This window comes from Oncorhynchus masou, chromosome 20 (genome assembly GCF_036934945.1).
Source record: "Oncorhynchus masou masou isolate Uvic2021 chromosome 20, UVic_Omas_1.1, whole genome shotgun sequence".
Classification (NCBI taxonomy): domain Eukaryota; kingdom Metazoa; phylum Chordata; class Actinopteri; order Salmoniformes; family Salmonidae; genus Oncorhynchus; species Oncorhynchus masou.
In genome coordinates, this window is record NC_088231.1 from 19584058 (window position 1) to 19597997 (window position 13940).

General features: G+C 40.3%; 2 protein-coding genes across 2 annotated transcripts; both read right to left on the reverse strand.

Moving 5' to 3' along the window:
- Positions 1–7110: 7110 nt before the first annotated feature.
- Positions 7111–8876, reverse strand: LOC135507147 (ecto-ADP-ribosyltransferase 5-like). Its single transcript, XM_064926729.1, has 2 exons — positions 8685–8876; positions 7111–8106 (listed from the first exon to the last, which is right to left on the reverse strand). Exons 1-2 carry the CDS (start codon positions 8760–8762, stop codon positions 7360–7362), a joined length of 825 nt encoding a protein of 274 aa, XP_064782801.1. The 5' UTR covers positions 8763–8876; the 3' UTR covers positions 7111–7359.
- Positions 8877–11688: 2812 nt separating this feature from the next.
- Positions 11689–13436, reverse strand: LOC135507146 (ecto-ADP-ribosyltransferase 5-like). Its single transcript, XM_064926727.1, has 2 exons — positions 13260–13436; positions 11689–12709 (listed from the first exon to the last, which is right to left on the reverse strand). The coding sequence occupies exons 1-2, from the start codon at positions 13335–13337 to the stop codon at positions 11957–11959; spliced, it is 831 nt and encodes a 276-aa protein (XP_064782799.1). The 5' UTR covers positions 13338–13436; the 3' UTR covers positions 11689–11956.
- Between the last annotated feature and the right edge of the window lie 504 nt (positions 13437–13940).

The window sequence follows — 13940 nt, forward strand, 5'->3', positions numbered from 1 at the left end:
GTAGGTACTGGTATTAACCATGATATCTGACTGTTTTTACCCCTGTAGGTACTGGTATTAACCATGATATCTGACTGTTGTTAACCCTGTAGGTACTGGTATTAACCATGATATCTGGCTGTTGTTAACCCTGTAGGTACTGGTATTAACCATGATATCTGACTGTTTTTAACCCTGTAGGTACTGGTATTAACCATGATATCTGACTGTTGTTAACCCTGTAGGTACTGGTATTAACCATGATATCTGACTGTTGTTAACCCTGTAGGTACTGGTATTAACCATGATATCTGACTGTTGTTAACCCTGTAGGTACTGGTATTAACCATGATATCTGACTGTTTTTAACCCTGTAGGTACTGGTATTAACCATGATATCTGACTGTTTTTAACCCTGTAGGTACTGGTATTATCCATGATATCTGAATGTTGTTAACCCTGTAGGTACTGGTATTAACCATGATATCTGACTGTTTTTAACCCTGTAGGTACTGGTATTAACCATGACATCTGACTGTTGTTAACCCTGTAGGTACTGGTATTATCCCTGATATCTGACTGTTTTTAACCCTGTAGGTCCTGGTATTAACCATGATATCTGACTGTTTTTAACCCTGTAGGTCCTGGTATTAACCATGATATCTGACTGTTTTTAACCCTGTAGGTCCTGGTATTAACCATGATATCTGACTGTGTTTAACCCTGTAGGTACTGGTGTTAACCATGATATCTGACTGTTATTAACCCTGTAGGTACTGGTATTAACCATGATATCTGACTGTTTTTAACCCTGTAGGTACTGGTATTAACCATGATATCTGACTGTTTTTAACCCTGTAGGTCCTGGTATTAACCATGTGTTACAGATATAGGTATCCTGTGTGTGTGTGTATGTATCCTGTGTTTTCTCTCCTTCTCCCCTCACAGGTGAAAATCATCACTCCCCAATCAGTCACCAATCATCAATCAGAAGACAGACCTCCTCCTGTTTCCTACCCAATCACAGTTCCTTCCCTTGGTTTAAAAACCCTTTCAGTTGTTTGCTCTGGAGCTCAATCTATCTGTAAATGCCATGTCTGTAGGTCTCTGTGGTTCACGCGCTCGGTGTGTATTAACCTCTTTGTTTGAGCACATCCATAGCACTTTGTCATCACCTGTGAGTATTGTTTTGGTTATGGTGTTCGTGTTTGATTGTTGGTGGGAAAAGGGGAAACCAAGACAAGTCACCCATGGGCATACACTACCCGTAGGTAGACTTTGTTAAATACGCTAGTTAGAACTGGGCGGACCACCCACTGTATTTTTGGTTAGTTAGCTGTTGTTAAAGTAGGCTAGTCAAGCTTAGGTTTTTTTTGAATACTTATTGTTTCTTTCCTTGGGTCCAGCTCAGCCCCTTTTCCTGCTCCCCCCATTACCGTGTGTTTTCAAATAAACCTTGAGTTTGACGGTAGATTTCAGTTGTCCTGGCTATTTTGTTCTCACTTTTACTTTGTCACAATATTAATTTGCATGAGTTATGTTACGGGTCTCATTACCACCCCCCCCCTAGACTGTCGGGCCAAAAGGGATTCGTAACACCATTATATCTAACTGTTTTTAACCCTGTAGGTACTGGTATTAACCATGATATCTGACTGTTTTTAACCCTGTAGGTACTGGCATTAACCATGATATCTGACTGTTATTAACCCTGTAGGTACTGGTATTAACCATGATATCTGACTGTTATTAACCCTGTAGGTACTGGCATTAACCATGATATCTGACTGTTTTAACCCTGTAGGTACTGGTATAAATAAACCACAGCCTGCTAATTGTGGGGGCCAAGCAGAAAATGGTGAGGAGGACTGTGTTGAGGTACGGGAAGATCAGAGTCCTCTAAAGGAATGACTTGTCATGTGACAGGAAACTCAACTGGATTTGTGAGAAAGTGGCTTAACATCACCATGACAACATTCAGTAAAACACAGCAGCCTACAGTGCACACAACTTCCTCCATTCTCTCTCACACACATACTAGATTCAGTCCATAGCGCAGAATATCTGCGCTATAACGCAATACAAAGGCAATGTTCCTGCATTTGTGAAGACTGCATTCACAGTAAACTCTACATATGTCAGCTACATTGAAAATTAACTTTACATTTCAATAGCACTTTAGCGCAGATCTTCTGCTCTATGGATTGAATCTAGGATTCAGAATGAGCCATAGCAGAGGAAGAAGAAAATTAAGGTAATATCAGAGAGAGAGAACAAAAAGAGAAACCAATTATAGTTCTGTTAAGATTTAGAGAACAGTATGTAAAAGTATAATTAAACACACAATGACTCAACCCAAATTAATAAACAAACACAGCATCAGCTTAATTCATTTATTCAAATATGACTTGTGTTTGGGTTGACAAATCACTTATATTTCTAGGACAAAAACACTGAATAAAATAATAAATATCACGGAACGGAATGAACAAGGAATGAAGAGGATGTTACACCAAACTGTCTGGTCTACAAGAGTGCATCACAAATTACACCCTGTTTCCCCATGTAGTGCACTATATATAGAATAGGGTGCCATTAAAGACACATATCAAGTCTCCTTCTTATAGGTGGATAGCCTTGAAACATCCTGTCATTTGTTGTGGGCCACAGACAGATGAACTATTTATTCTTATCACCAAGACTTGAATTATTCATTCTTTAGTAAATGGTTAAACATATTTATAGGTGGTGATTCCTTTCTGAACAAAATTTAGCAATTGTTTCCCACGGGACAAAAACTGGTTGAATCAACATTGTTTCCACGTGATTTCAGACCAAAAAAATATGTGATGACGTTGAATCAACGTTGATAACTGATTGGATTTGCAAAAAGTAATCAACGTAGGGGAGTTTATTTTTATCACACAGCTTTTAACCCAAATCCAATGACATTTGTTGTTGATTTCACATTGAATTCACTGTTAGTTTTGATTTACATTTGGTTGAGTTGTCAACTAGAGGTTGAACTAACATCTATGCCCATTGGGTTGGTGGTAGCTTTGTAGTGTTTTCAGTAGTTAATTACTTGTTTGTCATGTAGCTAACTACTGGAACTACATTACTTTTTTCTGCTAAAATGTATTTATTTTTCAGAATGAGACCTGCTTTATTCTCACTTGAAACATTTGTTTAAAAGGTCTTCAGTGCCCTCAGAAAGTATTCATACCCATATGTAACAGTATAACTTTAGACCGTCCCCTCGCCCATACCCGGGCGCGAACCAGGGACCCTCTGCACACATCAACAACAGTCACCCACGAAGCATCGTTACCCATCGCTCCACAAAAGCCATGGCCCTTGCAGAGCAAGGGGAACCACTACTTCAAGGTCTCAGAGCAAGTGACGTCACCAATTGAAACACTATTTAGTGCGCACCACAGCTACCTGTTTCACATCCGTTACACTCACCCCCCTTTTGACCTCCTCCTTTTCCACAGCAACCAGTGATCCAGGTCACGGCACCAATGTAACAGTATATAGATATATAAATTGGAGTAAACAAACAATAACACTTATGCTTCTACATATTGTAGCGTTATTTATTAGAGAGGGGTAAAGAAAAACTTTGTTCGGGCTTCAGGCAGGTATTAACCATGCCGAAAGGAAAAGAGTAGAATAGAGAGAGTACCACTACCAGACCCACACACATCAGCAGAAGAGACTGCCTAGAGTGTAGCCTGTTTACCAGATAGCCAGTGGAGAGAAAAGAGAATACACACCCTATAAAACCCACATCACCAAGAATAACTCATACAATAATAATAATAATGGCAGAGCAATTGAACAGCAACTTCATACCAGAAAGAACCCAGTCAGAGGATTTGCAATAATCTGTATTATTTTCCAGTGGAGGAGTGCAGAGGGTATGAATGTGGGGGTGTTCATAGACACAAAGGCCTTAAAAAATGTCCACAATCTTCTCGGCCACATGTCCTTAGTACACCTCAATACAGTTCAAATAACAATACACAACTTGCAAGCAACCTCCCTTTTAACTAAAATGTCCACCCAAATACTTCTGGCAGGGCAATAATAGTCCAGCTCCAATGATCTTCAATGGGAAGTGCATTAGGAAAATAGAGATTCTGTTGCAGGGTAAAGCACTGGAACGATAGAGGGAAGAGAAAGAGAGAAAGGAAACGAGAGATCTTAGCTGTGGTCTTCAGGCATGCCGGTGTACGGTCTGACTGTCCGATGGTTTGTTGGTTTGTAGGTTAAAGCCTCACAACAATGTTGCTACTAATCCATGCGATCCATAACCGGCGCGGACCCAAACAAAAATAACCACGACGTAGAGCGATCACACCGATGATTGAGTTTAATACTTTATAAACTACTTTATTTCCTCCTTCCTTACTGCTCATGCTCTCTTAAAGTGGCAGCGCACGGTGAAGGCTCCGTGCAGAATTTCGCCACAATATTATGCACATTTTAAAGACACAGTCTATTTTACCATAGTTATATATATTGTTTTGTCCTTTCTCTATTTATGATGTCCATCCAGTTTGATTTATATTTGTAACTGTGCTAAAATCTCTGAACCTATACATATTTTACAGACCCGTATGTTTTACATTGGTTCTTTTCTTTTGTTATTTCACCTTTATTTAACCAGGTTGGCCAGTTGAGAACAAGTTATGATTTACAACTGCGACCTTGCGATCTTGTTATTAGTCCCACCCTTCAGCTCCATTCAACCCCTCCCATCGATCTCTTAACACCATCCATTTTGGATTTCTATTTGACATATATTTTTCAACTGTGCTGTGATGTTTCACAAAAGTACTGAATATTTCTATTCAAATAGCTTCTACAGATTGTAAATTAAGATAAACATTTTTGCTAAAATAATTATTATATTATTGATTAATTGACTATGGCTTTTCAAATTACTCAGTATTGCTATCTGCAGCGTTAGTTCTAGGCAAATGTTGCAATTCTTCAGCCATTCCTGGACCTGTGACCAAAAACGAGCTACATATGAACAGTACCATAATAAATGATCTAATGACTCTGCCTCCTCAAAGCAAAATCTGCATAGCAGGGAAGATTGTATCCCCCATATATACATATATATAACATTCTATTGGTTGCAGGAATATTGTATAGTAATTTAACCTGTTGAGTGTAGGGGGCAGTACTTTGATGTTTGGTTGACAAACGTGAAAACCTGAGGAAAATCCCTCCCTGAAGTGCTGTTTTTCCTGAAAGCTCTCTGTTCCATTGCCTGCCTTTGCTCCATTTAAATGGATATCAACCAGATTCCTTTTCCTATGGCTTCCCCATGGTGTGAACAGTCTTTAGACATAGTTTCAGGCTTTTATTTTGAAAAATTAGCGAGAAAGATCATATCGCGTCATTGTATGCTTGGGTGCCAGCAGCGTTTTGCATGCACAACAGCTTGGAGCAGACATTTTCTCTCTTAACATCACTCTGAACTGCAGTGCTCACTACTGTGTAGACGACTTCACACCACAGTTTAATTTTTGCATTTTGAATCAAACAAAATATAATAAAATAGAACATGTTTATTAAAATATATCACATTAGCTAAATATGGAATGATACCAGTCAGTCACCAGGGTGACTTCACTCATAACTTCTTACTGCTGTTTAGCTCTTTCCAAGCCTCAGTCCCAGATCTGTTTGTGCTGTCTTGACAATTGTATGCCATTTTCACACCAAACAATAAGTATCACGTTTGAAGTTAAGACCCAGGTGCAGACAGTGTTGAAGTAACAAAAGTGTATTAAATCGAACACTGGCAGGCAAAGGTACAGGACGGCAGACAGGATCAGGGTCAGGCAGAGGTTGGTAATCCAGAGTAGTGGGGCAAGGGTACATGACGGCAGACAGGCTCAGGGTCAGGCAGAGGTTGGTAATCCAGAGTAGTGGGGCAAGGGTACAGGACGGCAGACAGGCTCAGGGTCAGGTCAGACATAAAGGTCAAAACCGGGAAAAATAGAAATACAGGACCTATAGGCAAGGTGAAAACCGCTGGTAGGTACGATGAACCAAACCAACTGGCAATGGACAAACAGAGATCACAGGTATAAATACACAGGGGATAATGGGGTACATGGGTGACACCTGGAGGGGGTTGGGGACAATCACAAAGACAGGTGCAACAGATCAGGGTGTGACAATAACATAGGAGATGGCAAGACAGCACAAACATATTTGGGACTGAGGCAAGCTGTTTCCAACTAACAGGTATCTTTTTCTGGTATTGTCATGTCAGAACCAACACTAAAGTTTGAGGCCCTCTCAAAGGTGTGACATAGTCATCATCAGACTGAGTTTAATGCAAACCACAACCACAACACAAACAACCTGACCACGATAAATGTCATTCAGTAACTGTGCAGGTGTTATCATTACCTTATAAGATATTCATTATCATTCCCATCTCTTAAATATATTGTGTTTTATAGTAGTGTCAAAGCACCAGTTTAGTCAGTACGTAGTTATGACAGTTCACTGCAAAACCTATGGCCTCTGTTGTCTCTGGTAGTCAACATGGTAGCTGCTGAAAGCTTCTTGATAACTGAGTCTTTTCTCATCTCTCTTCCAAACGCCCTCATGATGTTGGCCATGTTCCAGGCCGACTACATGGAAGTTGCCTTCCAGATCTCACAACACCTGGATAGGTGTTTAACATATCAGCGAAACACATCATATGATATAGCAAACGAATGCCCATTGGTTGCTGTGTGCAGCCTGACTGCAATATAGTCGGCCTGGAAGGAGACCGCTCTCTCCTCATTGAGGTTGATAGATTGAGCCGTACTGAGCTCTGACCTCACAGACACAGGAAACTACTAACCCTGCTACTGCTCTCCTTCCCTCCATGCATAAAGTTTATTTCGAAGCCGTTAATAAGTGTAATTTATTTTCGACAACTATTTATTTATCTTTGTCGAAATCTTTGAATCTTTGTTTAAATCTAAATATCTTTGTAGCCATTTCTAATTATAACACTGAGAACAAACGCATTTTCTTCAAGTGAGTTGAAATGGATATCTTTATAACAGATGTACAGGAAGTGGATAAATAGGACAGGAAATGTCATGTTGCTGAATGCTTTTCTTTATTGGTTTTAACAAAAGCTGCAATGCACACATGCCAATTCACTGGCAGAAGATATCTTAACAATGTGGCCAACATTTATAACAGGACAGATCTGATAATCATATTTCCAGCATTTGTGGGAGGGAGCAACAATGGATGGGGAAACCAAGGGTTACAATATAATCTACAATACAACACAAAATGTCATAATTTGACAGCATGCAGAAAAGCTGTGTTGCTGGTTTAATTTTATTCTCCTTGGAGTTGTTTAAACAAACTGCAATTCAGGTCACTTTTTCCTTTCTTAGTACTTTGCAGTTTGTAGACGACATCACACCAGAGGTCTTTCTTGTCTGTTCTCTTCAGCACCTCTGTAATTCTGAACACCTCGTAGGGAGGAATCAGCACCTCCTTCTCATGAGCCATCTGAGATGCGTACTCCCCCAGTGGGGCACCAAGGTAGGTGGTGATCTCAAAACAGGAGCGATTTCCAAAGTGTTTAGTGATTTTCTTGTCTAAAGAGCTCGACGTGAACTGTCCGAATCGCATTTCATCATATTGGACACCCTCGAAAGAGTCTTTAGATCCACGGAAGGTTTGGAAAGTCTTGTTCTTGTTGTTCTTGTTCTTGTTCAGCATTCGTAAGGCATTGGCCAAAAAGAAGTGCAGGGAGTGGTACTTGAACACAGTTTTGTAGCTTTCCTTTTGGGTACGAGTGGCAGCGTTGAATGACTTGTAAATGTTGGATGTTGCATTCACATACACCTGGATTGCCAGGGAATAGTTTTTAGACAGTTTTCCTTTTTTTGTGTAATGGTCCTCAGCAGCGGTCCAAGCCTGGTTGAAATCTTTGCTCTCTCTTCTCTCTTTTGGCAGGTAATAGTCATGCACCTTCCTGAGCATCTTCTCCTCACAGCCCTTGTAGGAGTCATCAACAGAGTCTGGAGCCATGTCTAAGGGGAAGTTGGATTTTGGATCATGCAGAGGGAGACGAACCTTTAGTGGATGGAAGAGAAATAGAGAAACAGGTGTGAAACAAGAACTTGTAGATAATATTATTATGATGAGAGACAGCTGTAAGTCTGTCAGTTATTTATTTAGAGTTTAAGACGTTGGGGTGGGAGGTGCTGAGTTGACATAGAATTGTTTTAAGATGGTCATACTATGGATCATTTAGCTATTTGATTTTGAATTTTAGGACCCCTTTAGGTCTCAAAAAATATATAATAAATAGTACTATGTTGAAGGAATGTTGGCATTTCCTTCTAACCCTAAAGAAACACATTGGATAAGACATTCATCAAATGCAGAAAGGACAGTCAAAAAATGAAGGTTTTGAAGTGTCGGTCCTAAAGCTGGGCGATATAAGAACTCCGGAAATGTGTATATATTTATTTACACATATATAACGCCTTTTTGGGGTAGGCACAAAACTACCTTCATACTTCGATTCATTTTTTAGACCGGTATCTGTTACTTTCAGACGAGTCCCTTGACACTTAACTTTGTCCACACTAAAATTGTGCCTGTTATTTTGCTCTTTCACTCTCTCTCAAAATAGTGTAGCATCTTACCATCTTGGAGTCCACACCCAAAATCCAAGCCTGGACTAAATACATCAGAGTAAAGGTTAGGTTCTTGTATCTTGCCATGGTGTCAAAATGTATTGGTCCAATGGAAACTTGTAATGGAGATTAATTGTCTTTTAAGATACAGAATCAGTATTCAAATGTTTAACTTTCAGGGGCCCTTTTAATACCAGTGCTCTTGTGGTTACTTTCACAATCCCGCCTCTCATGCTGAGAACAGGCACAAGTACCCCTCAAACACCATAGCACAGTAAACGCCCACACGCACGCACACACACCAAATGACTTTTGAGAATTGTTTGTTCACACTTCTTCCATGCTGATCTATGTGTGAACATGACCAACACCACTGCTGATACTGAGAAAAGGTTCCCATAGTAACAGTACAGAAAGACCCTTCAACCTCATCATCATCCTTCTCCTCTAATCAGGGACTGATTCATGTCTGGAATACTAAAAGCCAATATACCACTTTAATCAATCATTCACCCAGAATAAATGAAAGCAGCACTAAAGTGAAGATTGAGGCCCCCTGTCCAGGGTTTCCCAACGCTCTCCTCAGGGACCATCAGACATTTCACATGTTGGTTTTAGCACTAAACTGGCACACCTGATTCAGTCTACTAACCATCAACCCCTTGACTAATTGATGCAGCTGTGCCTGTCTGGCGAACCCAGAGGAGAGGTTTGGGAAGTACTGCAACTACTGTACAGTGTAGTATGGAACCCTGGTCCTAGAGTGCTGCAGGCACTTCTAATTTTTTCATTTAACCGACCTGGAAGACCAGGTGTGTTGAATTTAGGCAATCACTGAACTGATCAGTTAGCTAAGTAGCTCAGTATGGTCTGTAGTTGTGACAAAATCCTGCAGTACCTGCAGCACTCCAAAAATAAGTTTTTCCAGAGTTTTGTCTGCCAATCCTTCCTTTAGCTGGTGGAGTTAAATACTGCCCTCTTCTGGCTGCTGTGCAGGATGAACCATGTCTTTTAACTAAAGCAGGGTTGCCCAAACTCAGCCCACGGGCCCCAAAGGGTGGTTTTGTCCTCTACGCAGCTGGTTCAACTAATTAGTAAGCTTTGATCATGTGAAACAGTTGTGGTGAGTTCAGGCAAAAAACTAAAAGTGCACTCCTTTGGGTCCAGAGGACTGAGTTTGGGAAACACTGCCCTGAAGGCCTCTGGGTACATCAGTGTGTGTTTGGTTTTTAGTGGTCTCTCATGCCAGTGCCCAGGGTATGATTTAGACAGTCTCCCAAAATTCAAATTCTGCTGGTTATGGAGGTTTCCATTCCTTTGTTATGACTGAGATGTTAGAGACCTGGTAGGTTGACAGGGTTCCATTCCTTTGTTGTGACTGAGATGTGAGAGACCTGGTAGGTTGACAGGGTTCCATTCCTTTGTTATTACTGAGATGTTAGAGACCTGGTAGGTTGACAGGGTTCCATTCCTTTGTTGTGACTGAGATGTGAGAGACCTGGTAGGTTGACAGGGTTCCATTCCTTTGTTATGACTGAGATGTGAGAGACCTGGTAGGTTGACAGGGTTCCATTCCTTTGTTATTACTGAGATGTTAGAGACCTGGTAGGTTGACAGGGTTCCATTCCTTTGTTGTGACTGAGATGTGAGAGACCTGGTAGGTTGACAGGGTTCCATTCCTTTGTTATGACTGAGATGTGAGAGACCTGGTAGGTTGACAGAGTTCCATCACATTGCATTCATATGGTGAGGTCTTTCAGATCTGTGGTGGTAACAAAAGGAAAGGAGACAGGGAAAGGAAGGTAGCAGGTTGAGACTGTTGGGATGTCACCTTAATGATTGTGAACATAATTGATGAATGTGTCAAGTTTATGCTGAGTCCAGCCACTGTATAAACAGCACATAATCCAACAGCCGTAACTGTGTAGAGCGATGTGAGTTTGCACAGATCAATAGAAAATCAAATCAAATTTTATTGGTCACATAACTGTTTTCCAGATGCGATTGAGGGTGTAGCGAAATGCTTGTCTTTCTAGCGCCAACAGTGCAGTAGTATCTAACAAGTAGTATCTAACAATTTCACAACAATACACACAAATCCAAAGTAAAGGAATGGACTTAAGAATATATACATTTTTGGATGAGCTATGTCAGAGCAGCATAGACTAAGATACAGTATATACATATGAGATGAGTAATGCAAGATATGTAAACATTATTAAAGTGAGGTCACATTCTGACGCACCCACACAGGCAGGAAACACCACATGGTTTCTGAGAATTGTTTGTTCACACTTCTTCCATGCTGATCTACGTGTGAACATGACCAACACCACTGCTGATAATAAATAAAGGAACAGTACAGAAAGACCCTTAAACCTCAACATCATCCTTCTCCACTAATCAGGGACTGAGTCAGGTCTGGAATACTGATAGCCAATATACCACTTTAATCAATCATTCACCCAGAATAATGGAAAACAGCACTACAGTGAATATTGATGTCCCCAGTCCAGTGTTTCCCAACCCTCTCATCAGGAACCACCATACATTTCACATTTCTGTTTTAGTCCTAATCAGTCTACTAACCATCAACCCCTTGACTAATTGAGGAAGATGTGCCTGTCTGGTGGTCACTAACAAGAGGGTTTGAAAGTACTGCACCTACAGTGTAGTATGGAACCCTGGTCCTGGAGTGCCACAGGAACTCTACTTATTGTGGTTGATAGATTGAGCAGTACAGGACTCTGACCTCACAGACATATGAAACTACTGGCCCTGCTACTGCTCTCCATCAAGTTTATTTCAAAGCCATTAATAAGTGTCATTTATTTCTACGATTATTTCTTCATCTTTGTCAAACTTAGAATTTTTGTTTAAATATAAATATCTTTGTAGCCTTTTCTAACTATAAAACTGAGAACAAACGCATTTTCTTCAAGTGAGTTGAAATGGATATCTTTATAACAGATGTACAGGAAGTGGATAAATAGGACAGGAGATGTCATTGCTGAATGATTTTCTTTATTGGTTTTAACAAAAGCTGCAATGCACATGACAACAAATGCCAATTCACTGGCAGAGGAAATTTTAATAATGTGTGTAGCATTTATTACAAGACTGGTCTGACAATCTGAAAGTTGGGAAAGTACTGCTTTAATTACTGAATATTTCCTGAATTTGTAGGCGGGAGCGATGATGGATGGGGATGCTGGGGGTTGAAATAAAATCTGCATGTCATATTTGATTGAAAGCAGAAAACTTGTGTTGCTGGTTTGATTTTATTCTCTTTGGAGTGTTTTATTAACCATCTGGCATTTCAGGTCACTTTTTCCTTTCTTAGTACTCTGCAGTTTGTAGACGACGTCACACCAGAGGTCCTTCTTGTCTTTTCTCTTCATCACCTTGGTGATTTTGAACACCTCGTAGGGGGGAATCAGCACTTCTTTCTCATGTGGCAGCTGAGAGTACTTCCCCAGTGGGGCACCAAAGTAGGTAGCGATCTCAAAACAGGATTTAGTTCCAAAGCCTTTAGCAAGATTCTTGTCTAAAGAGCTCGAGGTGAACTGTCCAAATCGCATTGCAGTATTTTGGCCAGGGAAGAAAGTCACATTGGTTCCTCGGAAGGTATGGAAATGCTTTTCAATAAAGCGTTTCCGAAAATTGTTGTTCAGGATTCGTAAGGCATTGGTCAGAAGGAAGTGCAGGGAGTGGTACTGGAATGTTGTGGTGTAGCTCTTCTTTTGTGTACGAGTGGCGTTGTTGAATGACTTGTAAACGTTGGCTGTTGCATTCACATACACCTGGATTGCCAGGGAATATTCTTTAGACAGTTTTCCTTTTTCTTCGTAATGGTCCTCAGCAGCGGTCCAAGCCTGGTTGAAATCTTTGTTCTCTCTTCTCTCTTTTGGCAGGTAATAGTCATTCACCTTCCTGAGCATCTTCTCCTCACAGCCCTTGTAGGAGTCATCAACAGAGTCTGGAGCCATGTCTAAGGGGAAGTTGGATTTTGGATCATGCAGAGGGAGACGAACCTTTAGTGGATGGAAGAGAAATAGAGAAACAGGTGTGAAACAAGAAAATGCAGATAATATTATTATGATGAGAGACAGCTGTAAGAATTGTTTTAAAATGGTCATACTATGGATCATATATCTATTTGATTTTGAATTTTGGATTCCTTTAGGAATCAAAAAATATATAATAATTAGTAATAATAATTTGATGAAAAAAATGTAATGTTTTTGGCCTTTCCTTCTAACCCTATAGAAACTCATTGGATAAGACATTCATCAAATGCAGAAAGGACAGTCAAAAAATGAATCAGAAAAAACAAGGTTTTGAAGTGTCTGTCCTAAAGCTGGGCGATATAAGAAAACTCAGGAAATGTATATATATATATTTCTTTACACATTTATAACGCCTTTTTTGGGGTAGGCACAAAACTACCTTCATACTTCGGTTTAAAACCGATATCTGTTACCTTCAGACGAGTCACGTGACACTTAACTTTGTCCATAATAAAATTTTGCCTGTTATTTTCCTCTTTGACTCTCTCTCTCTCAAAATAGTGTAGCAGCTTACAATCTTGGAGTCCACACCCAAAATCCAAGCCGGGATGAATAACATCACAGTAAAGGTTAGGATCTTGTGTCTTGCCATGATGTCAAAATGTATTGGTCCAATGTCAACTTGTAATGGAGATGAATTGTCTTTTAAGATACAGAATCAGCATTCAAATGTTCAACTTTCAGGGGGCCTTGTTATAACAGAGCTCTTGTGGTTATGTACACAGTCCCTCCCCTCTTGCTGACAACAGGCAAATACAGATACAAGTACCCCTCAAACACGATAGCACAGTGAACACACACACACGCACGCACACACACACACCCACACACACACACAACACCAAATGACTTATGAGAATGGTTTGTTCACACTTATTTAATGCTGATCTATGTGTGAACATGACCAACACCAGCAACAACACTGCTGATACTGAGAAAAGGTTCCCATAGTAACAGTACAGAAAGACCCTTCAACCTCATCATCATCCTTCTCCTCTAATCAGGGACTGATTCATGTCTGGGATACTAATAGCCAATATACCACGAATAAATCAATCACCCAGAATAAAGGGAAGCAGTGCTTCAGTGAACCTTGAGGCCCCCAGTCCAGGGTTTCCCAACATGTTTGTTTTATCCTAATCTGACACATCTGATTCAGTCTACTAACCAGCAAACCCTTTACTAATTGATGCAG